The sequence below is a fragment of the Grampus griseus genome, assembly GCF_964374135.1.
Source record: "Grampus griseus genome assembly, chromosome: 6".
Lineage (NCBI taxonomy): Eukaryota > Metazoa > Chordata > Mammalia > Artiodactyla > Delphinidae > Grampus > Grampus griseus.
In genome coordinates, this window is record NC_139000.1 from 71,817,576 (window position 1) to 71,844,711 (window position 27,136).

At 38.3% G+C, this 27,136-nt stretch overlaps 1 protein-coding gene across 7 annotated transcripts in view; it reads right to left on the minus strand.

Moving 5' to 3' along the window:
• The window catches only part of ELAVL2 (ELAV like RNA binding protein 2), a gene marked incomplete at both ends in the record, with an annotated part of 129,568 nt that overhangs the window by 53,630 nt on the left and 48,802 nt on the right, over positions 1-27,136 (minus strand). For 3 of the 7 annotated variants that reach the window (XM_082657534.1, XM_082657533.1, XM_082657530.1), the window contains 2 exons: positions 15,075-15,318; positions 18,104-18,175. In XM_082657534.1, the coding sequence (XP_082513660.1) occupies positions 15,075-15,318; positions 18,104-18,175 (316 nt within the window). Of the gene's footprint in view, positions 1-15,074; positions 15,319-18,078; positions 18,195-27,136 lie in introns of those variants that run through there. The other 4 variants (XM_082657532.1, XM_082657531.1, XM_082657528.1 and 1 more) reach the window with 3 other exon arrangements.

Consider the following 27,136-nt stretch of genomic DNA (forward strand, 5'->3'; position numbering starts at 1 on the left):
TAGCAAAAGGGAATTTATTGGAAGAGGCACAGAAATTTTCAGAATCAATAGGGGTTAGGAACCAGGCTCCAGTGGGCTAAGTAGTGAAAAGAACAGCCATCATCTCAGATCTAAAACACACAGTCTGATGAGATGGGTCACCATCACCATCTCATCCTTCCATCACTTCCTTGAGGTCTTGGGAGAAAATACTTAATTGATTTTGCTTGGGTCCCATACTGGCCCCTTGTCTATACTAAGGCAAGGACAGAGAGAACCTGTCTCTTGGCTTCTGGAACTATACTCCCACCAACTGTACAGCAGGAAAGAGAATACCTCAATATGGAATGGTCTTATGAAATCAGAGAGACAATCTTCTCTTGCATCCATGAAGGGTCTTACAAATTTCTCCATACAAACTGAAAAGAAATACCTCTCTTATTTCTGATCAAATAAAAGACTGCTTCAAAGATTGACCATAAAATGGAATAATCAACAAATCACTAGTGGACCAGACCATCCCCTGCATATAGAAAGCATTGCTTCTAACTCCTAGCTCAAAAACAAAAGAAAGTCACCAGTTTAGAACATTCTGCATCTCCCTCTGCAAACTATGACCAGTTCCCTCCACCTCTACCACACCTTAAAAATAAGGTGCAAAAAATGTAAGAAATTACATTATCAGAGTATGTTGTGACTCAGGATCTCTTTAACAGATAGTCACTACCCTGAATCAAGTACCCAACACTGGCTGATATTCTCCAGCATGCCAAGATTCTTAGTCCGACAAAGGCTGCTAACCTGAGTCACTTTCACCACTAATACCGGTCAAGAACTTACAGCTCCAGAGGAACATCTTCCCTATCCCAATAAGAGGTCTTTGGTAGCTCGCCACAAAGAACGCAGCGCGGAGAAGTCTGCATGAAGCCTGAATTAAGACCTTAAACTATAAAAAGTATTAACTTTTTTTTATTATTTTATTAAAGCCTCCACCGGGGGAGCCTTTCTGCTAAGTCTCAACTCATGGAATTGCTCTTTAAGTTGTCAATAGCCAGCACTGAAAATAAATACAGTCACTAAGCGTGGAATGATGTTCCTGTAGCCAGCAGGCATCTGGCAGATGCCAACAGAGAAGGCAGGAGGCGAAGATATGAGACCGAAAATTTTAAAGGAAGACTGCTCTACTCAGTAGCATAGAATCTGAAATAATGTAAAGGCAGAAACAGGCCACCACCTGCCTCTAAATTCAACCTACATCAGCATCTGTCTCCCAAAGTTGCTGCAGGAAGATGCTTAAGGCTTTCTTTACTACAGTAATTGTTCCTGTGGTCTAAAAAGGAATGTCCCTGGCTGGGTTTTTGTTTGTTGTTTTTTTTTGTTTTTTTTTTTTGGTTGGTTGGTTAATTGTTTTTTTTGGTGGTTTTTTTTTAGGGGAGGTGGGATTGGGTGGGGTGGGGTGGGTAGAAGGAGTGCTGGGGAAGGAAGAAAAATGGAAGGAAAAGCTAAAACTATAGAAGAGAATTTCTATTTTTCCCTCTTTGGCTCCTTCTACTGAGCAACAGCTTTCTGCCAAGATTTCCTTCAGGTTCTCAGTGGAGGAAAGGATGAAGTGAGATAAAGAGAAAGAAGTCTGGAGCCATCGCCCTGTGTCCCAGGACACCCCACAGGCGGTCATCCCTGGACGCTGTGACTCTCTGGGAGAAGAGGAAGTAGAAAAAAAGTGTGAAGGCAGAGAAAACTGCTGGAGAGCAAAGCTGCTTTAGTTCTTTTCTGAATCTACCGTGTGTGCCACTGCCTCTTCTTCCAGGTGGCCTGCCGTTATGCCATGGAGATTGCAGGCAACTTCCAAAAGAAGAAAACAAGCCTGAACCAGGCGGGACCACTGCAAAGGGGCGAGATGAAATCCCTGCAAGTAGTGAGCAATCTGATTAAATACTGCACAAATTCACTGTTTTACCTGGATATTCCTTTTATGGGAAACTAGCAAGAACTAAGTTTGAAAACAAAGAAATTATTTCAAAGGGAGGGGTTGATTCCTAAAGGCAAGTTGAAATGAAAGGAAATAAAATACACAGAAAAAGCCCATGGTCCAAAGAAAGAAATTTAGTATCTCCTGAAACTATTACTGTATATACAATATATATGTTATAAATATTATATATATTATTTTTAAAAGTATTTTAGAAGTAAATTATATATATATGTGTGTGTGTGTGTGTATATATATATATAAAAAAAATTTACTTTTAAAGTACTTTGGTAGGGCTTCCCTGGTGGCACAGTGGTTAAGAATCCGTCTGCCAATGCAGGGGACACGAGTTTGAGTACCTGTCCTGGAAGATCCCACATGCCGTGGAGCAACTGAGCCCATGTGCCACAACTACTGAGCCTGTGCTCTACAGCCCACAAGCCACAACTACTGAGCTGCAACCACTGAAGCCCATGCACCCTAGAGCCCGTGCTCCGCAACAAGAGAAGCCACCGCAATGAGAAGGCCACACACTGCAACGAAGAGTAGCTCCTGCTCGCCACAACTGGAGAGAGCCCACACGCAGCAACGAAGACCCAACAGAGCCAAAAATAAATAAATAAATTTATAAAAAATAAACAAATAAAGTACTTTGGTATAACAAATACTGTACAATTTCACTTTTTACTTATATGAGGTACCCAGAATAGGCAAATTCACAGAGATAAAAAGTACAATGGTGGTTGCCAATGGCTTGGGGGAAACAGGGTGGGGAGTTACTGTTTAATGGGTACAGAGTTTCTGTTTGGCATGATGGACTGGTTCTACAAATAGTGGTGACAGCTGCACAACATTGTGAATATACTTAACGCCATGGACCTATACACTTAAAATGGTTAAAATGGTAAACTTCATGTTATATATATATTTTACCACAATTAATTTTTTTTTAGTTTTTCATGAATCAGTGTGATGTTATTTATGTGCCAGTAGCTTTAATTCTAGGAGTGGTCATCTAACACACTATCCTGAATGCACACACAGCCCAGGAATAATTAACTAGCAAAACACAAGTAAGGACCAACATCCAAAAATGACTAGTTAACAAGACTATCTACTATCCATATCTAAATCAACAACCATTTCTCTGCTGATTAGTATAATGAATGTCAAAATGGGTTTTAGTTCCTTAAGCTACTTATTGTTAATTAGTGTAATGAGAGTTAGAAATGGGGTCTCATTGGTAAAATCAAAGGTATTCAAGATATGCAGATGTGCTAAAGTAGTTTACAAACACTACCCACCCCTGTATAAACAGGACACAAGAATCCAAGATGGCTTTAACTTGTACCCTTATGGATAGGACCCCTAAATATGAAATGGTCCTGGGTTTAGCCTTTGTTTAGAAGGATTTCCTTTTGCATATGCAAACAGAGGGCACAGATCCACACCTCTGGAATGCTGTCAGCCTCAAGTGAACATTTCACAGAAGGTGTGTTCGAAGCACCTATAAAAGAACAGAGAACTGGGACTTCATTAAGCTTGCAAAGTAACTATATCAGTCACTTAGGGCCAGCTTGCTAGATGTCTGTACATGTGGCAGAATTTGGTCTTGAGAAACAGCTAAGCCTCACTCCTCCCTCTTTGATGTTTACTTTCACCTACCCAAAATCACCTAAGAACTGTATACACTAAATTAAGTTCATTTGCAATATCTCACCACCACCACCCTCAAAAAAAGGCAGGAGGGACTCTAAAACTCTGCTGTCCAGCTCTAGAAACCAGGAAAGAATATTAGATGCCCTCCTTACATGATGGCTATGTCCACATAATGTTGTTTTCCATAAACACTTAGAGAAGTAAAATTTCAAAAAAAATCAAGGAACCTAAGCTCAGAAGATTCCACATTCTGATTTTTAATAGCTCATTAGGTCTGTTTTTAATGTTCCCAAATATGGAATTGGGGAATATAATGCAGTGAACAACCTTATCATCCCTTTTTGGAAAGGCTTCCAATTTCCAGCACTTACAAAAGGAAATGTATTGATAAAAAAACACAGTAACAAATCAGTATTGACAATTCTGTATTTTAACCTGATTACAACATGAATGAAGGGAATTTACCCCTGAAATAAAGGCCCAGAAATAACAAGAATATAAGGGTCTAAAAAAAACAACCCTGGTTAAATATCTTGAGGTTAAATGTTAGATCCCAAATCATTCTGCTTGAAAAGGTAATATGCTGTCTGCACCATACATGTCAGAATCCCTAAGCACTATGCTTAAGAAGAAGTAACTTTGCAGTTATGTTCACAAGAGAAAAGTCACAGAATTCTAGGGCTAGATACGATTTCAGATCATTTAGGAAAGTGCCTTTATTTTATAGAAATCAATTGATCTGACACACCATAACCAGCCTATTTAGATACATTTTAAAGTGGACTAAAAGCAACTATAATTCATTTTAGTGGTATGAAAAAAGCTCTCAGAGACAAGTATCAGGGTTAGGAAGAAGGATTCAGAACACAGTATCTTGGAGGCCAGTGTTAATGACCCAGTGACTCCTTAAGACTGGATTTAAAGCTCAAAACGTGAAGAAATAAAGTTGCTCCCTCAGGCTCCAGTGACCTTGAATACAATGAAATGATTCTGGCTTACCTGTTTACATGCAGATATGTCTCCTTTAAACCTTACTTTAAAGGGAGAATCTGACTTTCTCAGGATAAATCCCGAAGGTCAAACAGGTTGTGAAGAGTCAAGGGCATCACCACATCTACTCTACAAGGTAATAACCAGATCTATTGCCTCAAATGAAAAAAATGCAAATTCTAGTTGAGTTGGAGTGGGGATTGGGGATGGATACAAGACTTGTGAGCCATATACACTCCCCCTTCAAAATCAAAGCATTATGTAGAAAACAGAGTTCCAACAAAAAGTACAATGATGAGAAAAGAACTCATTAAGAGCTAAAAATAAACTCTAATTCACAATATGCATAAGGATTTAACAAAAAAAGGAAAACAAGATGTAAAATTGCATCTGCTAAGTTAACCATGCCCTCATGGAAATCGCCACCCCCCCTTACACAAACTAGAATCTGTAAAATCTGTGATGACTGAATAAAGCAATGCTTTAAATGCTTTCAATGAATATTTCAACAGAAAGAAAACAAAGGGACAGCAATTTTTTTTCTAAGTCCTCTGATCTGCTAACACTACAGGAATACTGGGCTTCTTAATATCCACACACACACATCTCTATTTCTCTACTTGAAAACCTTACTTTATGAAATTAGAATATTTAGTACTGGTATTTACAATTTATATTAAAGGGGTATTAATCTTAAGGAAGAAGCTGTCAGTAACAGTGAAAACAAGCCTCAGTTAGTTTTCATCTATCTGATACCTCATGGCTCTATTTAACAACTTGCGGACCTTCCAGATCAATAACACTCCACTGGGGAAGCTTGGCTTAGAGTACGTCCATATTTTAAGTCAAGCTAATTCATTCTGAATAACATTCACACAATACCACACAGAGCAATAACTCCATACTCCAGTGCTCTAGTTCAGAGAAGCTGGTGTAATATCATCAATCATCTTTCTGGGCTCACAAGTCCTGCCTTGTATTTCCTAGTCCCACTTTGTCCCACTCCTAGAAAATCAATTTTGTTCGTCAAATCACCTAGAAAGCAAAGAACAGGAAATTAGCTTTGCAAACTTCCCACATCATGAGAAAATCTAAGAATTCTAAAACAACAGATTTATTTGGAGATTTTTTTCAAAAATCAGTTTACCCAAAGAAAAAAACATCTACAACTGTCTTCTAACCAAATGAATATTAACTGGTAAGAAGGGACTGGGGACACAGAGAGTACCCCAACATGCTAGGCACTTTATGGAAGAAACTCAAGTTGGGAGTCAAATAGCTCATATAAAGTAAGTGGCTAGGCTGGGACTTAAACTTAAGTGTAATGCGTTCTTTCTAGGCTAAAACCTCTAAAAGTAGTGCTCATGAGCCCACCTCCCTAGCAGGGGAGTTGAAGACAGCAGGCATTTTGTTTCAATGTTAATCCCAAGAACTTGATGCCAAGCTAAGCTAATAACATAATAACAACCCTAGTGTACATAGGGGTTTGGTAAATACTATTACCACCCCTGCATTCAAAGTCCATTTCACATGGAAAGATGGGAAGAAACGCTTATCAACACAGTTTAAACTGAATATTGCTTTCTTGTTCTTCTTCTTCTTCTTCTTCTTCTTCTTAAATGGTCAGACAGTCTCCTGGGCCGCAAGAGGTACAGATGGTTGTCTCCCCTCCTCCCACTCAGCCCCACCCAGAGGCTCTAGGCTTCAGGGAACCCTGTGCAACTTTTGCTCTTTGGATTCCAAAGAAATGAACTTCTTCAGCACAGGCACAGCACGCTAGAAGTGGATGACAGTTTGATCTGAAAGACAGGAAAGCCCTCCTGGTTCTTCTGGTTGAACACACTTACCCTGTGCTCTGGCTCAGGGTAGGGCTGGGCCAGCCAAGGAAGGCTATGTCTAAGACCCTCTGGGATGGGCAGGGGTCCTCCAACAGGGAGGACAGCAGGTCTTAGACCGTGGCCTCTGCCATCACCCCTCAATTACCTATGGTGATGTATGATGTAAGAGACTACTGAGTAGTTAGATCACAAGAAATATAGTTTTAAATGAGGCTCCATTTCTTCACAATACTTGGAAGAGCTGCCAATGCTGCTTTACAGCTTGAAGTCTCTCAAAAAATGTATGACAGATACCATAACCAACAAAAGGGATATCCAATGGTGTCAAAAACTGACATTCTGATACTTTAAGAAGCAAAACCAGATACATTAAGAAGTGAAACATGCTAGGGAATTCCCTGGCAGTCCAGTGATTAGGACTTGATGCTTTCTCTGCCACAGCCCGGGTTCAATCACTGAGTCAGGGAACTAAGATCCTGCAAGCTGCGTGGCACGGCCAAAAAATAAGTAATTAATTAAATGTTAAAAAAAGAAGTAAATCATGCTAAATGAGTCACTGAATAGGCCTGACAGATCAAAAGACACTCACAAGTAAAATGACAGAAAATATTTTTTAAAGTTAGTGTTTTTAGCTGGAAAGGACACTCTGATGGTTTCCCCAGCTCTCAAAATCCAGTAGCAGCAGTGGACTTGAAAGTCAAGTAACTTAGAACAAGCTCAAAAGAAGGTGGCAAATTCTGAAGCACAGCTTTAGTTTCAACGATCAACTATTCTGTTCAAGTAATACTTAAAAGGAAATGTTCCAATAGGTGCAAAAGAAAAACACTTTGCTCTACTCATAATTTAGAAAGTTAAGAAAGCAAAGGCTGGTGCTAAGGTAGTGTAACAGATAAGGCAGTAAAATAGAGTAAAATCCACCAAAAGAAAAGCAGATTGATAAATCAATTGCGTACCTGAGAAACAGAATTTTAGCATTCTATAGATTTTAAAAAGAAGAAGGATTCCTGGATCAGAATTTGTTCGTTATGTTCTTCCATTTAGTTCATCTTTTTCTCATCTACATTTTTCCATCATTATGATGACAGCCACTAAGTAATAAATTGAAAATGGTTTCTATTCTATACCACCTGATGTATAGATATATGTACGTATGTACACTTTTTCTGATGTAAAAGTAAACAAAAACTAGAAGAAACACTGTGGAAAGGTCTGGAATAGCAAAGAGCACACACGCATTCATATCTTGTTAAATTTCAAGGGGTGAATCCTTACAAAAGAACTTCAACTGTATTCTGTTTTCTACGAATTTGCATACATTAACAAAGTTTATGTTTTGTATCAAACTAATAACGCAGTAAGGTCAAGGGCACTAAAACACTATGTTCCTAATCTATTGGCAAAACGTCCCAGTGACAACAAGGGCCAAGAAAGCACAGAGTCAAAACTCCTAAACTTCATTTAACCAACAGGTTCAACCTTATTTTCACAGTAAATAGTCTTCAAAAGCTGCTGGAGAACTGTGCAACCTGCTCTTGAGAGTTACAATACTTTTCTTCATTTCCTTCTAGTGGAATAAAACAAATTAATACAAAGATCACCATCAAGAAATCAGAGAAACAAAAATCCAGATGATTTACAAATTAATCAGGAACGGTTCTCTTTCAAACTTTTCCATATCCTCACAATAGATGTTTTTCTTCCCAGAAACTAGTCATTTAAGGTTTCATTACCACAGGCTATCAGAAGAAGAAACTCTTCTAAGTCTGCTGAGAGTTAAACTTATTTCATGGTGAAGAGAGTCAGAATATGCCTTGCCACCCCTCAAATATGCCAGTTGTAAGCATAAGGAATATTTTGAGTTAAAGGCAATTAAGAATCAACAGATGCAGGAAGAGTACTTTTCTCTGCCCTACTCTTTTCTGCCTAAAAGCAGGTTATAAATTTCCCTTATGAAGGTGTTCCCCTCTCCTATACCAGGAAGAGGAGAGCAACTCTTACCACTGGGGATGGAGAGTCAGCACCAAGATGAATCTGCATAGATAAACCTTGCTAAAATAGCTCTCATCTTCCATTAGTTCCCCCTATATATTTTCTTGGTCACTCCCCTACAATTTACCCACCCTCAGAACCCAAACCCCCTTTGCTTTGTTAAAATGGTATATAAGCCTCAGAGTCTAACAACTTCTTTGCTTCACTTTTTTTCTGTGAACTCCAATGCATGTGAAATATTACTAAAAACTGTGTTGCCTCTTCTCCTGTTAATCCCTTTTTCCCCCAGTTTCACTGAGATACAATGGACATATAACATTGTATAACCTATCTTTTGTTAGGTTCAATAATTGGGGGCTTGCAAATTAAACTAAGAGGGTGGAGGAAAGTTTTTCCTCCCTGACGATTTTTTTTAAAAAAGAAAAAAAAAAAAACGTACTTGGTTTCTTAAATCTTATAAATTTCTAATTTCATCATCCTGAAATCCTTCATCTAAATTAATCAAGACTGACACTTTGAAAATTGTTCTATAAGACACCCAAGTTAGGTCTGAGTGGAGAAAAATAAACCTGAAAGAATAAATTTTAAAGTTTTTCCCTGAAACTTTATAAAAACCAGTAACATCAAGTAGTAACATCAAATTTTTGAAATGACTGATTAGTCATGATGTTTGGAAAAAACAAGAGTACATGGAAAAATAATGTGGTTTAAAGATATATTGATAAATAGACAAATAGTTTCTTCAATACCACAAAAAAGTAAATTTCATCTCATATTATATAAATTTCATTTTATACAAATTTAGCCACTAATATCTAAAGACAGCCATATTCAAATGTATATTCCACAGTTAATACACTAGACATCACGGCATTTACCCTGTGCTGCCAAGTTATCTTGTTTTATGAATACCTGGGCATACACCCAGCCTTTCTGCCAAATTTCTAATTAAATAGCACCCAGAGTCAGCAAAATGAGGTATTTATTAAGCTACCACCACTCACCTACCCACCCACCCAACCGCCCAGATCTTTTCAAGTACCTGTCTGCAAGAATCAGAATTCTTAATCTCTTGATACTATGGATACCTACAACTAACAGCTGACCTTAAGACTGTAATTGATGCACACAACCACATTTTCAAATTAGTGTTCATCACAGCCTTGGGCTCACTGTGATTGACTGACTTCATCACAGTAAATAAATGCTATTAAATTTGAAGGTATGCATTAGACTTATAAAATACCACTTATCTGTTTCAATCCTGAGGAGCTAAGAGTATATTTGTTAAAAAGAGGAGGGGAAAATATCGTGTCATCAAAATAAAGTTTGAAAATCACATTATCCTCATAAAAGAAACCAGCATTAAAACTAACTTTGAAGTTCTCAGGAAGCAACAGGGACATAAGTTAAGAACCCTCACATTTTATATGAGATTTTTTACCCCATGGGCCCTCAGGAAGTTTACCCCAGCCAAGGCACTGCCTGTCCACAGATAATCTACATCTGCAAAGCCCCTCCCCTCCTCTGGGCGCCTGTAATTTGTATTTTTATATGTTTGTTTTGGCCTTTGTTTTTCCATTTTGTCTGAAAGCTTCTAATTGGCAGCTTATAGGGTCAGCATAGGGCGCACCTCAAGCAATTCCTAGGCTAAGAATGAAGCTATCACATCAAAACTAAAAAGAGCAACACTCATTACCTGAGGTCTTCAACTATAATTCTCTTATCTCCTCTTTTTGAAGGAAAACTAACAGCTACAGAACAAGCTATCCTGGAGTCGTGAAAACTAATTACACACTTACAGACACATATGTGCATATGCACATACCTACATACGCACACACTCTTTTAAGGACAGGTCAGGCATTCAGTAAAGACACAGCCCAGTGACTTTTACATTCAACGTTTCTAGTCCTGACCCCCAGGAGATCAAAAGCTGGGGAGGGAACAGCATCTGAAACTTAGTTTGCCATACAATTAGGCACTGCAGTTACACCCACCTGTCCCACCCACCTCCAGCCAGAATTCAGATAAACCTGGAAATCCCTGGTTCTATCTCCCTGCAAAATATTCAGGAAAAGAAGTCAATAACTCCCAGGTAATTGGCACATTCCAGGCCCTACCTACAGAGACTGATTCCATAGGTAGATCTGGGCAGGGCCCAGGAACTTGTATTTCTGACAGTCATCCCAAGCGATTCCAATGCAGGTACTCTACTGACCATAAAGACTATGATTCCCCAAACTGCTCACTTGCCCATCAAATCACCTAGGGAGCTTTCCTGACAACAGATTCCCAGGGCCTCTGAAATCTTTATTATTTTTTTTTTTAAGAAGATGTTGGGGGTAGGAGTTTATTAATTTATTTATGTTTTTATTTTTGCTGTGTTGGGTCTTCGTTTCTGTGCGAGGGCTTTCTCTAGTTGTGGCAAGTAGGGGCCACTCTTCATTGCGGTGTGTGGGCCTCTCAGTATCGTGGCCTTTCTTGTTGCGGAGCACAGGCTCCAGATGCGCAGGCTCAGTAGTTGTGGCTCACGGGCCCAGTTGCTCTGCGGCATGTGGGATCCTCCCAGACCAGGGCTCGAACCCGTGTCCCCTGCATTAGCAGGCAGATTCTCAACCACTGCACCACCAGGGAAGCCCTGAAATCTTTATTATTTAAAACTCCCTCAGGTAAAGATATGCAGCCAGACTTGGGAACCACAGGGCTAGACTATCTGAATTGACAACCATAGATTTAAAGTTTCTAGAGAAGCATGGATGCTTTCATTAGTTTTATGTATCCCTCACTCCTTGACCCTCAAAAATCTTCCACTCTCCTCCTGTGGGAGACTCACCACTCACCAGAAGACGCCCCTTCGTGACCCCTGTACAAGTTATACGTCTCACTAGAAATTCATCAGCTGGTCCTGTGCTTAGCTTTTAAAGAGTGAGTTCTGGCCCTCCAACAAAGGCAAGGAGGAAACATGCTAGGGAAGAATGAGAAAACCAGAATTAGGGTCCCTGCTCTGCCATTTAATAGATGTGTAGTCTTGGACTCAACATGTCAACAAAGCTGGGCCTCTCCTCACCTGTCAGCGAGGGAGTTGGCTAAGGTCACCTCAAGGGTTTTTCTGACTCTCAACACTCTATTATTCATTCCCTGCTTCATAAAATCCATTTCACTCCTGCAGCATCAGCAGGTGTCAAGGACTCTGAAGTGCATTTGAGAACTCAAAGGGACAGACCGACATCAGCTAAGTTGTACAAACAGCATTAGCTTCTCATAATTAATGCCTATAGATAGGAAACAGGGTGAAGCATAAAGCTGGCATAAGCCCAAAGCAAGCCTGATGAACAACATAATAAATAGAATTTCGACTAGAGAGAAGATAATTGTATTTGAAACTGAACACATTTCTTAATGTATTGCCCTAATCCTCATTCTATCAAAATAGTGACATTAATTTGCTAACAATGACACAATCTAAAAATGACATACTCTCTTTTAGGACTTAGGAAAGAGGTACATACTTTCCTAACTAGGTATTTTGTACCTGAAACACAGTTTCTTAGTTTTAGCACCATGTAAGTAAGGAAAGACTTAAGAAAAGTGAAAAGGAGGGATTTAAATTTTCTTCCCACAGAGTGATCCCAGTCTTCTTACAACCCAATCAATTAATGCTCCCGCTCCTACAAAATCAGATACCAGGAACTGCCCTGGTAGCTCCCCAGGAGGTAGAATAAGTTGGATAATTAGAGAGGGACTGAGAAACTCTGCCCTGACCCTAAAAACATATACTGAAAAACTGCTCAAGATGACTAATGCTAAATGCCACAGGGCAGGGTCCAAATCCCCACAGATTCTTTCAAAACCTTTTTACAGATATGTTAATAGTAGCTTCTTCAGAAGACATGCCCACTTTGCCAGGTGCAACAATTCAAAACCCAGTTTTAGAAATCTACGTACTAGACTATTTTGTTCAATACAAGTACTTACTAAGAAACTCAGAATAACAAAAAAAAAAAAAACTAAGGTAATTTTATGTTTGAAGCTAAACAATTCAGACCCGTCTAAATACTGATTTAACACATACCAAGAATAAGACATTAGTGGGCCAAATCAAAACAGGGTTACTAGAAGAGGTCCTTAGTATTCCGATGTGCCTACTCAACTTTTTAATTTATAGTTCATTATCATGGATGTTCATTTTACGAAACATGCTCATATTTTATTGACGTGAACAAGTTTTATGGAAGAATTACAGATTTTCTGATAACCAGTTAACAAATGACTTCCAAAGCAACACGTTCGATGGAAATCTAGTGTCAAGGAGGTATTTCCACACACCCGCCGCCATGAGTTCTGTGATTAAATAAGACTGGGGAACTGTAAATCAAACTGGTTTCTTTACTGCAGGATTTTAATATAGTTTTTATTATGTTAATGATCTGCAATATGGTTCTTAAAAACTACAGAGTACAGATTTTTCTCAAACTTGTCTGCCAGTGCAACAGTTATTTTGAGGAATATTTATGACTAAATCATGGAACTACGCTTAGAAAAAACATCTTTTGACCTTGGTGCTCACTGTTCATTTTCTTGGGTACTCAGCTTATGAGAGATTTTAAACAGAAATTTCACTATGGTGGAAACCTCCATTATCCAGCTCTCCCTGAAAAGGCAATGGGGTGAGAGAGTGAAAGAAATGGACAACAAATGTTAACACACTTTGCCAGTATCTAAGTATCTAACCAGGTACTCTTTCAGATTACCCATGCGCTGTGGTTCTATTACTACCATCCTCCACGTAAAGCCAGAGAAGCAAAGGGTCTGAAGATACAGAAGTCAAATTTATCCAATTTTGCCACATAATAGTTCTAGTAAAAGGTTTACAGAAGAGTAAGATAATTCAAGACTGACCAGAGGTAAGAGATGAAAATCTGTGCAATGTTTCCTGTGGAAAATGCCTAATACAAAGGATGTATGATTGGTTTACTGTTTTCATCTACCATAACAAAAAATGTGACCTTTATGCCTAGTTCAAGCAACATTTTTTTAAATAATAAGAATAACTACTAAGCAATCAAACCAGAAACCTCATCATTTATGTCAAAACCTTCAAACCATTTATCACATTTATGTTGAAGAGACTGCAAAATTCACATATAAAAGGATGCTGTTTTGCTAAAAACATAAAATAAAATTCAGTACCAGGACAGACACATGTAATAAAAAGCCTTTGTTCTCTACTTTTCCCAACTTTTCAAAAACTGTTTCTTTAATAAATTTCACGTCTAAATTTTACATATGCTGCTCACACTGATTTTGGAAAAAGAAATGGAAAAATCTCATCCATTCAAACATCAATATTCAAAAACAAAAAAGAAACCTTCCTGATAATCATGGTGAACGTCTAAGTAACATAATTAGTTACAATATAATTATGTATGGATTGATGACAACCAGGTTTTACTTAGTTTTTACTTGGTTTACTTGAGTTTAATGAATAAATTCTCTCTGTGAACCTCAATCTGTATCTCAAGTAAATACGACTATGAGGCCAAGCCCAGGTGACAGCTCTAAGTCACCCTGGAGACAATAAGCCCTGCTGTCTTGATAAAAGAACAGCTAAAGGTACCGTCTCAGAAAAAGTCAGAATTGGCCTCAGAAATTAGCTAGGCGCCCCTTCCTCTGCCTTCTACCTCATTTTACCAAGGGAAACCTGAAGCTCAAGCCAAGGGTTGACGTGACCAACATCATACGACCAGTCAAAGTTCAGACTCCTCGTCCAACTCCTCAAACTGCCTTTAAGTATCCTGTCCTCATTTCAAATATTTAGCTTAATATTTTGGTTATAAGCCATTTAATACACACCATCACTCAAATTTAACAGTAACATGAAAAAGCTAGAGTCTGTCTACACTTCATTTGTTTTCAGTGTTTAAAAACAACTCCCGCAGGAAGCATTAACCCTTCTCTGCCAAGAACACTCTCCTTAATTAGGTTTTGCCTTACTCTAAAAATTTAGTCAAATCTTACAAAACACTAAGGAGATTTTCCACTACCCAATATTCAAAATATACCATCATTAAAGGCTAAATACTCATCTTTTCATTCTTACCTTTATAAGAGGAGCACTCATATACCACTTTTTCCAGAAGCTAAGATCTTACCAAACTCAAATTGTATCAGTACAAATATTTACGTACTGACAATGTCAATATTACCATTTACTTGGCCATACAAATGGAGGACTATAGAGACTTAAGAAAAAGGACATTTTAAGAGGTTTTTTCCTCTCCTAAAACAATTCTCCTTGTATTTCATTGTTGAAATGCTAAATCATGTAAGCTCAAAGATCTCAAAACTAAAGGTTAACATGATACTTGCTGCTCCAGCCACACACACACCTTTAAAGCATTTTTCAAAGATGTTATTGTATAGTTCAGATTATAAAAAAGTCTAGTTATTATATTATTTGATGCTTTAAAAGGAAAACTTAAAACTCTCTAAAACTAAGTTTCATACTGTTGATGTAGCCAGAAACAGAGAGAAAATCTAGATGTGTAAAACTCGAGCACTGAATCATTTACAAGCAGTAAACTTATTTTCCCATACCTTAAAACACAATCCTCTACACGTGAGGAACCTTACATAAAACTGCATACCTGTTATCTTGTCCCTTACAAGCTTACAGGACTCTATCTCACCGATGCTCCCAAAAAGACTCTTTAGTTCCTCCTGTGTCATGTTCTGAGGAAGATAGTTGACTATTAAGTTGGTCTTGCTGTCCTCTGTGTTCCCGGAGTCCACTGGTGACGAGCAGTTGTTGTTTATAGTGGTCGGACCGTTGGCTGTGTTATTGCAAGTTGGCCCATTAGACAGTTGTGTTTCCATGGCAGCAATTACCTGCTAAAAACAGAAGATAAGAAATGTCAGAATTCATATTTCACAAACTATTAGAGATTCCATCGAAGAATTTAAACACTTGTCACTAAACACAAGTCGTTCAGCTGAAATTACAACAAAGCTTCAAAAAGTGCGACACCTATGCAATTCTTACTTCACATTAAGCTATTCGATTTAAGATCACAATTGTACTTTTCACATACATATTCCATACATGCACATAAGCACAATTTAAATCTTTAACATTCTCTAGAACCGCATTCTGGGTCTACTCACATACCCTTACTCACCTGCTATGTGTCCACAGACTTGAGGAAATTTAGTACCAAAGAGCATAGAATTAAACCCTGACTAAAAATACCAGAAAATAAAAGTGCTTAACATGCTGCCAAAAACAAGCCCCCAAAAATGGTCTACCTAACTTTGCAGAGATATTCAGTTAGCCTAAAAGTTCAAATATTCTAAAACTGACACATCCATTAACTTAAAATCAAGAAGCAAGAGTACTTTAAAAAAATATAAATTTGTCAACATGTACTGTTTTGGTTACATATTGAAAATGTTTTTAATTGACAATATCTTATACCTCTATCGTTGGTAAGAAATAAGAAAATAGCAAATGTTATATGTTAGGGCGTCAAAAGGGTTTGTAGGATAACTTGGGGAATAATAAACTGAGTACTTAGTGTACCTTGTAGAATCTAACAAGCCATTCTTGTCAACCTTGGCAGCTAAAGATCACCAACAAGGTAGCTGACCTACAGCGTCAAAATAAAATCCCCAAACAATTCAAAATGGTATTTTGCCTTGACTCTGACTTTAAAGGAAAAATAAAAATAAAAAAATCCCTATCCAGTCCACCAAACAACAATGTAAATATATCAACTTTTGCAAACAGACGAGCCCAAGGAATTTTCATTTGAGCATGTAAGCCTGTTGAAAATGCAAGTGATAAGGTATCTATAAACTCCAGATACAGAATAAATAGCAGAGTTGGGGGAATTGGCCTCAAACTCTTCAGGCTACTCTAAAAATCACTTAGTAAGCAAATTTGGATCTAGTTTCCTAAAAACCAATCCTATGCTCTTTGAGCAACAGAGCTACAAACCACAGCCCCAAATTCTCTAAAACCATCCTCCAATAGCTATCTACTTTGGACAGCCAAGCTTGTAGGGGAATCCAAAAAAATCAAAGCATCACTGAAAGGATTATCCTTCATACTTCATCCATCTCTCAGCTCCACAAAGAAGTACTTCTCAAAATTGACAATTTTGAATAGATAGGATGCTAGTTTTAGGGAAGTTTTAACATATAAAAGGCAAAGAATTTGAGGTAAAATAAAAAAAGCAAAGTAGAGGCAAAGACTGTTACAAGAAAAGAGAAAAAAAGTCTTTTAAAAGCATATTGCCTAAGAAAAATAAAAGGGCACAACCGTGGATAAGCAATAGGAAGAAATCTCTACTGCCAAGAGATATTTATAAAAGAAGCCAGCATAGGACAGATTGAGACTGGTCAGACTGGACAAGAATCAGTGTTATCAGGATAAAAAATAGGAGACAAAAATCCAGGCTATCTATGAAATACCAAACCACCTATAACCCTTCCATAACTTCATCTCCTTTTCAAAGAAATGGGTTGTTTACTCTGCAAACTGCAAGCTACCTCTCTTGAGCAAGTATTTTCAGAGAATACTTTGGGGGTGGGGGGGGGGGAAGGAAAATAAAGGAACCTTTGGAAATCTATATTTTAAAAAACCCGAAACAATTCAAGATATGCATTTTATTATAATTAACAAATTTATCTGACACTGAGAAAGGAGGTTTCAGATTTCCTAATAAACCATAACTGTTTCACTTTATAGAATATTAGCCATGGGTCACTCTTTCCACAGCAAAATGCTTGTGGGATTAACCTCTGCCCAGCAGTTAGGAAAACAATGAGCTACAAGATGAGAGTGGCCAAGGCCAATTAAAACAAATCACTATTCAAACCTTAGGGTATATGTGGAGACTATATGAGACCCAAATAAGAGATTCGGACTAAAGCTCACTGGGATGGCATTTGAAATATATAAGCGTTCATTGACAGAAATTAGCAGGATTTAGCAAGGACAACAAACACTCCTCACTTAATTGCACATTTATTTCCATGTTCAGGTGGCAAGAATGAGCTCCTAAGCCAACATTCAAGTGAACAGCTGCAGTAGGCTGTGTGCGCTGAAAATTACAGCATCTCTCAGCTATAGGACCATCTGCTCAGAATAAAATGATACTAATGTGCTATATTTTACAAATAATGCATATTCCATTGATAGGCTCAACACAACTGTTCACAGAATGCAAACTCTTTCAACAGTTACTGGGCAAATAATTTTCAGCCAGATTTACAATTTCGACATTTTTTTTTAAGCATCAGGAATTATAAATAACTTCAAAATTTAGTAACCAAAAAAATACATAGTAAACAGAATGTAAAGAATTACGGTAACTTAGTATTCAGACCATACCAAAACTTTTTTTTTTTTAAAAAAAGCTTGTCACTCTTTTGAGGCTGTACTAAATCCTAAATAAGATAATAAAAAGTTACATACAAAAGCAGGTTCTGATGCTACATGTACCACTAAAATTGCAATGTGCTTTACATCCTAATGATGGCCATACCACAATAGGTTAAATGTAAGAATAATTAGTACGCCAAATGAAAAGTTCAAGTGTTTGGTATGGCCTCAGCACTCCTGCAACATGCTAAAAAAAAGTAGCCTACAGAATTTAAGAAAAATCCCACAGACCCCGGTCCAAGGCTCTGCTGCCCACGAACCACTTCTAAGCAGAGAAGCCACATCACACAGTCTGACTGCCATGTTAGTTTGGAGTTGCCGTCTGCAATATGGACACAAAAAGTACCGTATGTTAGATGAGCAAGATAATGCAACAAATCAGTTTGTACAAAATTTACAGTGATTGTATTGATATTCCCAGCACGTCCATGCAGTGTGGCTTAATTGAATTTGAGGCAATTCCAATCTAATCTTTCCAAATTCATTTTAACATGTAGTTTTCTTGCACAAATTAAGCATTTTTAATTAAGAGCCTGATTTTAAAACAGTATTAACTAGTTACCTTGGCATCTATCCTAAAGAACTACCTTAAACCACATCTTAAAAAAATTTTTTTTAAATAATAAAATGAAGCAAAACGCTGCATGCTGTCCTATCTCTTAAGGATGTGGGAGAAGGGAGGAAATGTGAATGAAATTATATTTAGAGTGAGAAAAGGCAGTCATTAGTGAATGCTTTGCATAAAAGCACTCTTTCCCCAAAATATCAAAAGGGCATTAAGAGAAGCTATATTTGCCCACACTGTCACATTATACTATAAATAAATGATCCTTAATCCTGGGACTTAAAATTAAAAGTGAATCAAAACCCTGTGAGATTTTTCTGCCACTATAGTCAAAGGATCTCTAACAGTTTTGCTGAGAATTGTTCACATATACTAAGAGGCAGTAAACCAGCATCCTTCAATTGAAATAATTGGACCAATAAATAGGATCGTTTGAAGCAATGTTTATATAGGATGTCAGCTTTGTCCCTGAACGAAATCAAGTGAACATTTTTTAATATGTAAATTGTAAACCCAGCACAATTTGAAATGAGTGTTGCTATGAGGCCTCCAATATAGTTAATGGGCCATTTACCACTTATTACAACTTGCCCAAATACTAAACAGAGCCACAATACTGGCACAAAAGCCAAGGTTTACATTTTAGCCATATACGCAGATGCTTTAAATGGTCAACATAATATTCAGAAAAACTCGGTCTATGAAAATAAATGAGTAACAAAGGAGGGCTGAAAATGTCTTTTATGTGCATATTTATGATTATAAAAATTTCATCCTTAGAGTTAAACCTGGCTGTACGTTATTTACTCTTGAGGCAAGTGCGATGAAATTTGTAACATGTGACAACAGATTCCATTTTCCGGCATCTATCTAAAGGGTTTAACATACACTTTACGGGATGCCATGAAAATGTTTTACTCTTCTTCCCTTCTCCCACTGTTACCAGGGAATTCAGTCTGATTCTATGTCCTTTATTTAAAAAAAAAAAAAAAAAGAACACACAGTTGAACTGAACCTGTGAAAAAATAAAGTGCTTTCATAGCCATCAAGTATTTTGACAAGAACCTAATTGTGGTTAGACTACATGGGTAGAACAGTTAGGAGGACCACACCTAACAGGTTAAACCAAGCTTAAATTTATGTCCTCCATACCCTCAGGAGTTAATACCTAAACATTCTTCACTACATAAAACCATAGATTCGAATTTAATCGCCTCATCCCTTCCATTCCACAGGAAGCGGACGCTAATGAGCTAATCTATTGACACCCCTCTTTCTGAAAGCCCCAGGGATGCGAACAATCACTTTATTGCACCAACTAGCTAGGAAGGCTGTGTATGGAAAATGATTCTACTGCACTTTTACATTTCAAGCACCCCAGACAGTTTCTCTGCTTGAGGCAGACACATACCTTTATGGGAAGTTATAAATAAGTTGCTCACATGGCCCTTACCTTTATGCTGGCCAACAATTCAGTTACTAAAAATGTAAAGCTACTTCCCCTTCGCTTAAGGACAGGCAATTCTGCTCTACTCAATCTACCACAGACAACCAGGCTGTGCACTATTTATAGATTCTACTGGCTCTGAAACTCTTTGGAAGGAAAATAAAAGGCCATATTCCAGCAACAAAGAACCATTAATTTTAAAGCTTAAAAAAAAAATGTCTCAATATATGTTCGTCTCTTAATTTAGACATCAATTGTGTCAACTGAGACTAACTCTTGTTATCCTCCATGAAATAATTTATGAAAAGACACTTGAGCACAGATCAGTCTAGAATATTCTAAACTTTCCCTGGGTTCCGAGAGATAATGATGAGTTGTTAGTTTGGTGGGAGCATGGATTTTGAAGGGAGTGGAGGACAGGCGAGGAAGTGGCCTTTATGTTTTCACTCATAGCTTACTTCCAAATTTCTATAAAGACTTTTAAAATGGAATTTTTTTCCTTTTTTACTTAAATGGCCCTCTATGTACTTTCATATCTTAAGTTTCTTACAATAATGGATTTTAGGAAACCAATGCTACTGCTTGACTGCTTATAGCTGGGACTAACAGTTTCCTGGTCACATGAAGAGAAAAAGAAAAGTCTCTATTTTCCAAACTTCCTAATAAAAAATTCTGAAAACTAAAGTAATCAGCTTCTTTCCTATTTTCAAACCTCCTTCAGACAGCCACCAAACAAGACAGATGGCTAATCAAAAACATACTAAATATAGTCTGAGAATTCTCATTAAGTACACTGTCTGCAAGGGGAAAAAAAGGTTTCCAAGACCTAGAACCCACCTGATTCAGGGATCAGATCTCTGGTTTAAAGTCACAGCAGGACTGCTGAAAGGGTCACTGCACATACCCTGGTGAGGCCTGCCTATCTGCACCAGCCTGTCTGTCCACTGTGACGTATACCATCCTGATCTGGGCCCTCATCTCTTACCTGGACCACCAAATTACAGCCTCCCAAAAGGTCCCTCCATCATCCTAATCCCCACTTTACACTCTTCCCAGGTAGATTTTCCTCAACTCTCAACAGCTCTCTGCTGCCTATCAAATAAAGTACAAACTACTTATATTATTAAGAGTATAAACATCTGAGATCCTCTACAACTGCTTTTACCAGCCCACTTATTCAAGCATCTGAAAATCTGAACTGCTCCTTGTCCTTCATGCAATCACAGTGCACTGAAAACCATACATTCTTCTGGCTTTGCTCATGCAGTTCCAGCTGCCTGGAAGGCCCTCAGTCATACCTATCCCACTTCCATTTCAGGGGTTTGTACAGACTAAGCATTCAAAAACAGATGTAAGGACAAGAGTAGTTCCTTTTTTAAAAAACTGGAGCTTGAAAGGGCAATCACCTTTCTAAATAACATGCAAACTTGGTAGCTTGTTCTTCTATCTCACTTCAAGTACTTCAAACCATCGATAATCAGGAAAGCATATTTTCATTTTTTGGCACACTCCATCAGCCACCCTCACCCACTGAAATCCAAATTCTTGTTCAATGGCACGAAAAAGGAAACTACCTTTTGAGTGATCAGTTGTGGATTGTTATTTCAAGAGCCTATTATGACCATATGCCCACGACAAAAAAGTCGGAAGCCAAGACAAATCCAAAAACATGGTAACCCTCTGTCCAGCAGGGTTATGGAGCTGTGGCATCTGGAATCTGGGTCTAACTTCAAGAAAACAGCAGAAGTACAGGTAAATGTGAAAAAATTAAATTTTAACTCAAAGGTATTTAAAAACATCGTAATTAAGCTGTGGATCTCAAATGGTTTTAATTTGATAGAAACTAGAAAATGTAATAAGCAAACACAAAAGGTAACATCTCTAAAAAGAATCATAGCTAGGGGAAAGGGCAAGCATCTCTCACACTCAAAAGGTCTGGCCTGGATAAAGTGACCTTGGTCTGGATACTTATTTACAGCTAGAGGGTTCTCAATGCCTTGAGCAACACAGAACCGGGGCAGAATCAGTATAGTGCAAAGCCTTCCCTCAGATGACATCAAACCTCTCTAAAGGCCAAGTCACAAGATGAAAGGAAGCAATTTGTCTTAAAGTTTAAGAGCAGAACCCACTAAGATAAAGACAGCAGCCTTGGCCAAAAGGCATCTTCCTTTGAGGAACTCAAGGCAAGTAGCTAAAGCTCTCGAAATACTCAGTGAAGTGAGTAATGAGAGCTCACAAATGAGAGCTGGGTAAGCAGCAGGTGGGGTCATCTGTCTAGCAGACACCATTCCTACAGAATGTTTTATCTTTCCCATTCAAATCACTAAAGTGGCATTTTCAGGATAAAATTTGGCTTTACTGAATTAAAACAACAGAAGAGTCAACCAAGCACTCATGGGGCAGACATGTCAGCTCTAAGAATAAGCCATTAGTTTGTTTTCTTTAAGCCTCTTCACTTTGCTTTGTCATTCCTAAAGTAATAAACATTTGTGGCTTTAAACTTCAAGAGAGCTCCTCAATCCTGGAATCCCTGTCAACTCCCCATCCTACCCCCCCATACCATTTTAGCTGCCTCACCAGCTCCAAGGATTCCTCAGCCTTGTCAAGCTCAGATTTTTGGCCTTGGGGCTAACAAGGGTCCAAGAGCTGCCAGAGACACTGCACCAAACAGCTGCAGAAGTCACAGGGAGAATGTTCTCTGGCAGTGAATGTTAACATTTCTCTGTCTCTTAGCCCTTTATGGCTCCTACAGGCAAACTGCACAGTCTTTCTGACGCCAGTCTTTCTGAGGTTTTGTAGTTCTAGAGCTGGCAGAATTAAAAGCTTTGCAGTTAGAGAGTAAAGCAAGTGAGTTTAGGGGGTCGGTCCCAAGTCCCTTCCTTCATTCTAGGTCCGTATCTGGCTTCTATGCTGGGCAACAGGAAAACAAAGATCCAGTGAAGAAGACTGGCTTAATCTTCACACTCAGTTCACTCATCCATTCATCCACCAAACATCTGTTCACAACTCCCATGAACTAAGGACTGTCCTAGGTACTTGAGATACAGCAATGAAGAAATACCCTGGAGTGTACATCTGCAATAGGTGTACACATGTATAAAACAGTGCATTAGCTAGAAATAAGTGTGCTTTGGAATAAAAGAAAATGTAGAGCAGAGTAAGAGTGCTGAAAATGTGGAGATGGAGGATGGATACTTTCCAGTATTAAACAGCAGATCTCACTGAGAAGGTGAGCTTTCGGCCAAGATTTAAAGGACAGTTAAGCCAGCCCTTGTGGTAGGCAGAATAACGGCTCACCTTAGATGCCCACATCCTAAACTCTGAAATCTTTGAACATGTTACGTTACATGACAAGGGAATTAAGATACAGATGGAATTAAGGTTGCTCATCAGATGACCTTGAGATGGGAAGATTATCCTGGATTATCCAGGTGGGCTCAGTGTAATCAGAAGAGTCCACATGAATGGAAGAGGGAAGCTGGAGAGTCAGTGTCAGAGTGGTACAACCTGAAAAAGACTCAACCCACAGTCACCAGCTTTGAAGATGGAAGGGAGCCATCAACCAAAGAATGTGGGCAGCCTCCAGAAGCTGAAAAAGGCAAGGAAACAGATTCTCCCCTAGCATCTCCAGATGGAATGCAGCCCTGCCAATACCTTGATGACAGCCCAGGAGACCCACATCAGGGGACTCTGCCCTTCAGAACTGTAAGATAATAAATCTGTGTTTTTTTAAGCACCAAGTGTTCATGGTTATTTGTTACAGATTTAAAAGTAAATAAATACATCCCCATAGGGATATCTAGAAGAGAAGCACTCCAGGCAGAGACCAGCTAGGGTGAAGCTAGGAGGAGGCCAGAGGGAGATGAGTCTAAGAGGTATAAGGCCAGACCACATAGGATCTTGGAGGTGCAGGGGAGGAAAAAGTTTTCTTCAACACCCTTAGGGTTCTGGCTGGGTCTGCAAATTAAACTGACAAAGACAAACTAACAGGAGAAAAGCATACAAATTTTATCGAATTTGTGCATGTATATGGGAATCTTCACAAGAGAATGAAGATCCAAAGAAGCGATCTGAGCAGAAAGTTTATATACCTTTTAGATAAATAAACAATAAAGTTGTGAAGAATTGACAAGACAAAGGGGTTTGGGCTGGGGGTCGTAAGTGATAAGGATTAAACTAAAAAGATATGGGTTAGTTTAATAAGGTTTGCTCATATACAGATTTCCAGGTCCCAAATCCCTGTACGGGTGATAGGAATGTTTTCCTTCCTCCTGGTACAGGGAGGGTACCTTCCACATGGGAATTTTATTACCTGTTTCAGGGAAGAAGAGAGAGAGAGACGGTCAGAATAACCTTTCTGCTTCTGCAGTTTTCTCAAACTTCTTCAGCTTAAGATAGTCAATACGCCAAGGTACCGTACTTTGGGGTAGTGTGTCCTAAACCCCATCAGAGGTCACCATAAAAAGAAAGGAAACCACAGAAAGGTTTTGAGCAAAAACAGTAGCACGTGGCTATTGTGAAAATAAACTGGATATGGTTGTGTGGAAGAACTAAGCAACTGTGGAAACAAGAAGATCAATCAAGAAATAATTGCAGTAACCAAGATGTAGAATGACAGTGACCCCGATCAGGGTGAGAAGTGGACTTAGGCAGGAGGAAACATATTACTTACTATAGTACTTACTATAATTACATCAGTAAACTATTTAAATTCATTATCAAGAAACTGGTTTAGATTCTAACTGTTCACATTCAAACAAACCAACTCATTTATTACTTTCTGGGCACTAGGAATACATGACGATTAAGAAAGGGATTAAACTTCTATAGAAAGTTATGTCTTATTTTGGGGGTGGGGGGGATCTCCTTAAGAAAACCCAATATATGAAAATCTGGGTTTATAATATTAAATCAAGCGTTATCCACTTTATCTATGAATTCTTTAAAGAATTAAGCAAGTGATTCATTTAATAGAAAATGCAAAATTTTTAAAAACTCAGAATAACTTAAAAGATGAAACTACTTACTAAGAGTATAGCATGTCAGAAATTGGCTTTGTAACCTACGACAGCCCCTTAAAGCTGTCAGAATTCAAAATAAAAAGAAATCTCAAAGTTCACCCCAATAGGTGAAAGACAAAGTAGATGAAGATAACGAGAATAAGTTACATTTTTGTGACGTGTAATTAAACTTTAAAATCCATATTCTTCAACAGGGTCATTTACACACCTCCACCATAGCAAGGTTAAGCCAGGGGTTAACTCAATCTTGGTTATAGGCTAGAATACACTACCATCTAGTGATGAATCATTCCAACCTCAGTGGGCATTATTAATTTCCATGCCATTATTTGTCTGTAGAACCTAAAATAGGTTATGAGCGTAATAAGAATAAAATCAACTACTCCCACAGTTTTGTAGCAGAGTTCTTGTTTGGTATAGGCAGATAAATTTGAATTGCTAAATTAAGACAGTTAAAATAGTAATCAACATAGAAATTGGATTAACTTCACATTCTTCTACAAAAGTCACAGCTAACAGGAACCCCCTCAGGGTAGTACAAATTGTGAAAGATTGATTGGAAATCCTCAAATTAATCCCACTAGTTGAGTGTTTTCATTAGGTAGGTTAAAAACATAGCTCCTCTGTAGGATACAGACAGTAGAATACTGTCATATTTGAGCTCCAAAACAGCAAGTATGCCTAGTCTTAAAGGGAGTATAAAAGACAAGGAAGGTTTATGGTCACGAATATTGTTGGTTTTTTTTAACTCAGAAGTGTTATAAAGGGCCACAATACTCCATCTGGCCACTAAGGTTATTTTACTCTTAACTGTCATCACACAGAAAACTAAAAACTATAGTTAGTGTTTAACCCCAAGTAGCTTATACCAAAATAAAGTGAACAAAATAAAATGTCAACAGAAGAAGGCATATTTCCTTAATAATGCTGAGGGGCTACAAATATTTCTACTGAACTTCAAAGAAACTGAAATTAAGAGACGCTACCCTAGGACATATAAAATCTTGTAGTTCATTAATGCATTGTGGCGCATAGAACAAGGGGCTCTCCCCCATCCACGGAAGGACTGTGAGAGTGTAAACCTTGATCAACACAGAGGGCCAGCTCCTTTCCTCTCTGAAATGTAGAACATTTCACTGGTATTCACCTATGAAATGTATTTTTCTTTTCAGTTGATGTTTAAAGTCCTGAGACTCCCAAGAGATAACTGCGTTTGATTTAGAAACATGACTACGAATTATTTAGTACAGAAAGTTGGAGCATCTTAAAAAACATGATTCACACTAAGAAAGATACTTTATTTCCTTTGGTCCATCTCTTCCCCTCCTCCCCAAAAGATGGCTTTCTTTAAAAGCTACATGGCAGCTAGAAAAAACAAGCTACATACATCTGTGACTTCTTATGGTAATTAAGCTTATGGTTATTAACTACATTTCAAGAGGGGGCAAGGATTGGCAATCAAAGTGTTATTTTAACTTCTAGTGATTCCAATTGGGGGAGGGGGCCTAAAGGAGAGAATCACAAGGAAATTTCTGGTTAATCTGCTGCCTAGAAATGTGTGTAAGAGTTAATGTTTATATATACACTACTAGGTACAAAACAGATAACTAATGAGAACCTACTGCATAGCACAGGGAATTCTACTCAATGATCTAAATGACCTAATGATTTAGTGACCTAAATCATGGGAAGGAAATCTAAAAAGTGTATATATGTATACGTATATATGTGTATATATGGGAAGGAAATCATGGGAAGGAAATCTAAAAAGTGTATATATGTATACGTATAGCTGATTCACTTTCCTGTATAGCAGAAACTAACACAACATTGTAAAGCAACTATACTCCAATAAAAATTAATTTAAAAAAAAGAAAGGGCTTCCCTGGTGGCGCAGTGGTTGAGAGTCCACCTGCCGATGCAGGGGACATGGGTTCATGCCCCGGTCCGGGAAGATCCCACATGCCGTGGAGCGGCTAGGCCCGTGAGCCATGGCCGCTGAGCCTGCGCGTCCGGAGCCTGTGCTCCGCAACGGGAGAGGCCACAACAGTGAGAGGCCCGCGTACCGCAAAAAAAAAAAGAAAAAGAAAAAGATTCTCAGCGTATGGATTCACCCCTTTCCAGGGATCAGCATTCTAAAGTGTTAAGACACAGAAAACAAGACTCTTTAAGTTCTTTTCACATGGCCATGGTGCATACTTGTGTTACCTTCACAAAATAAATGAATCTAT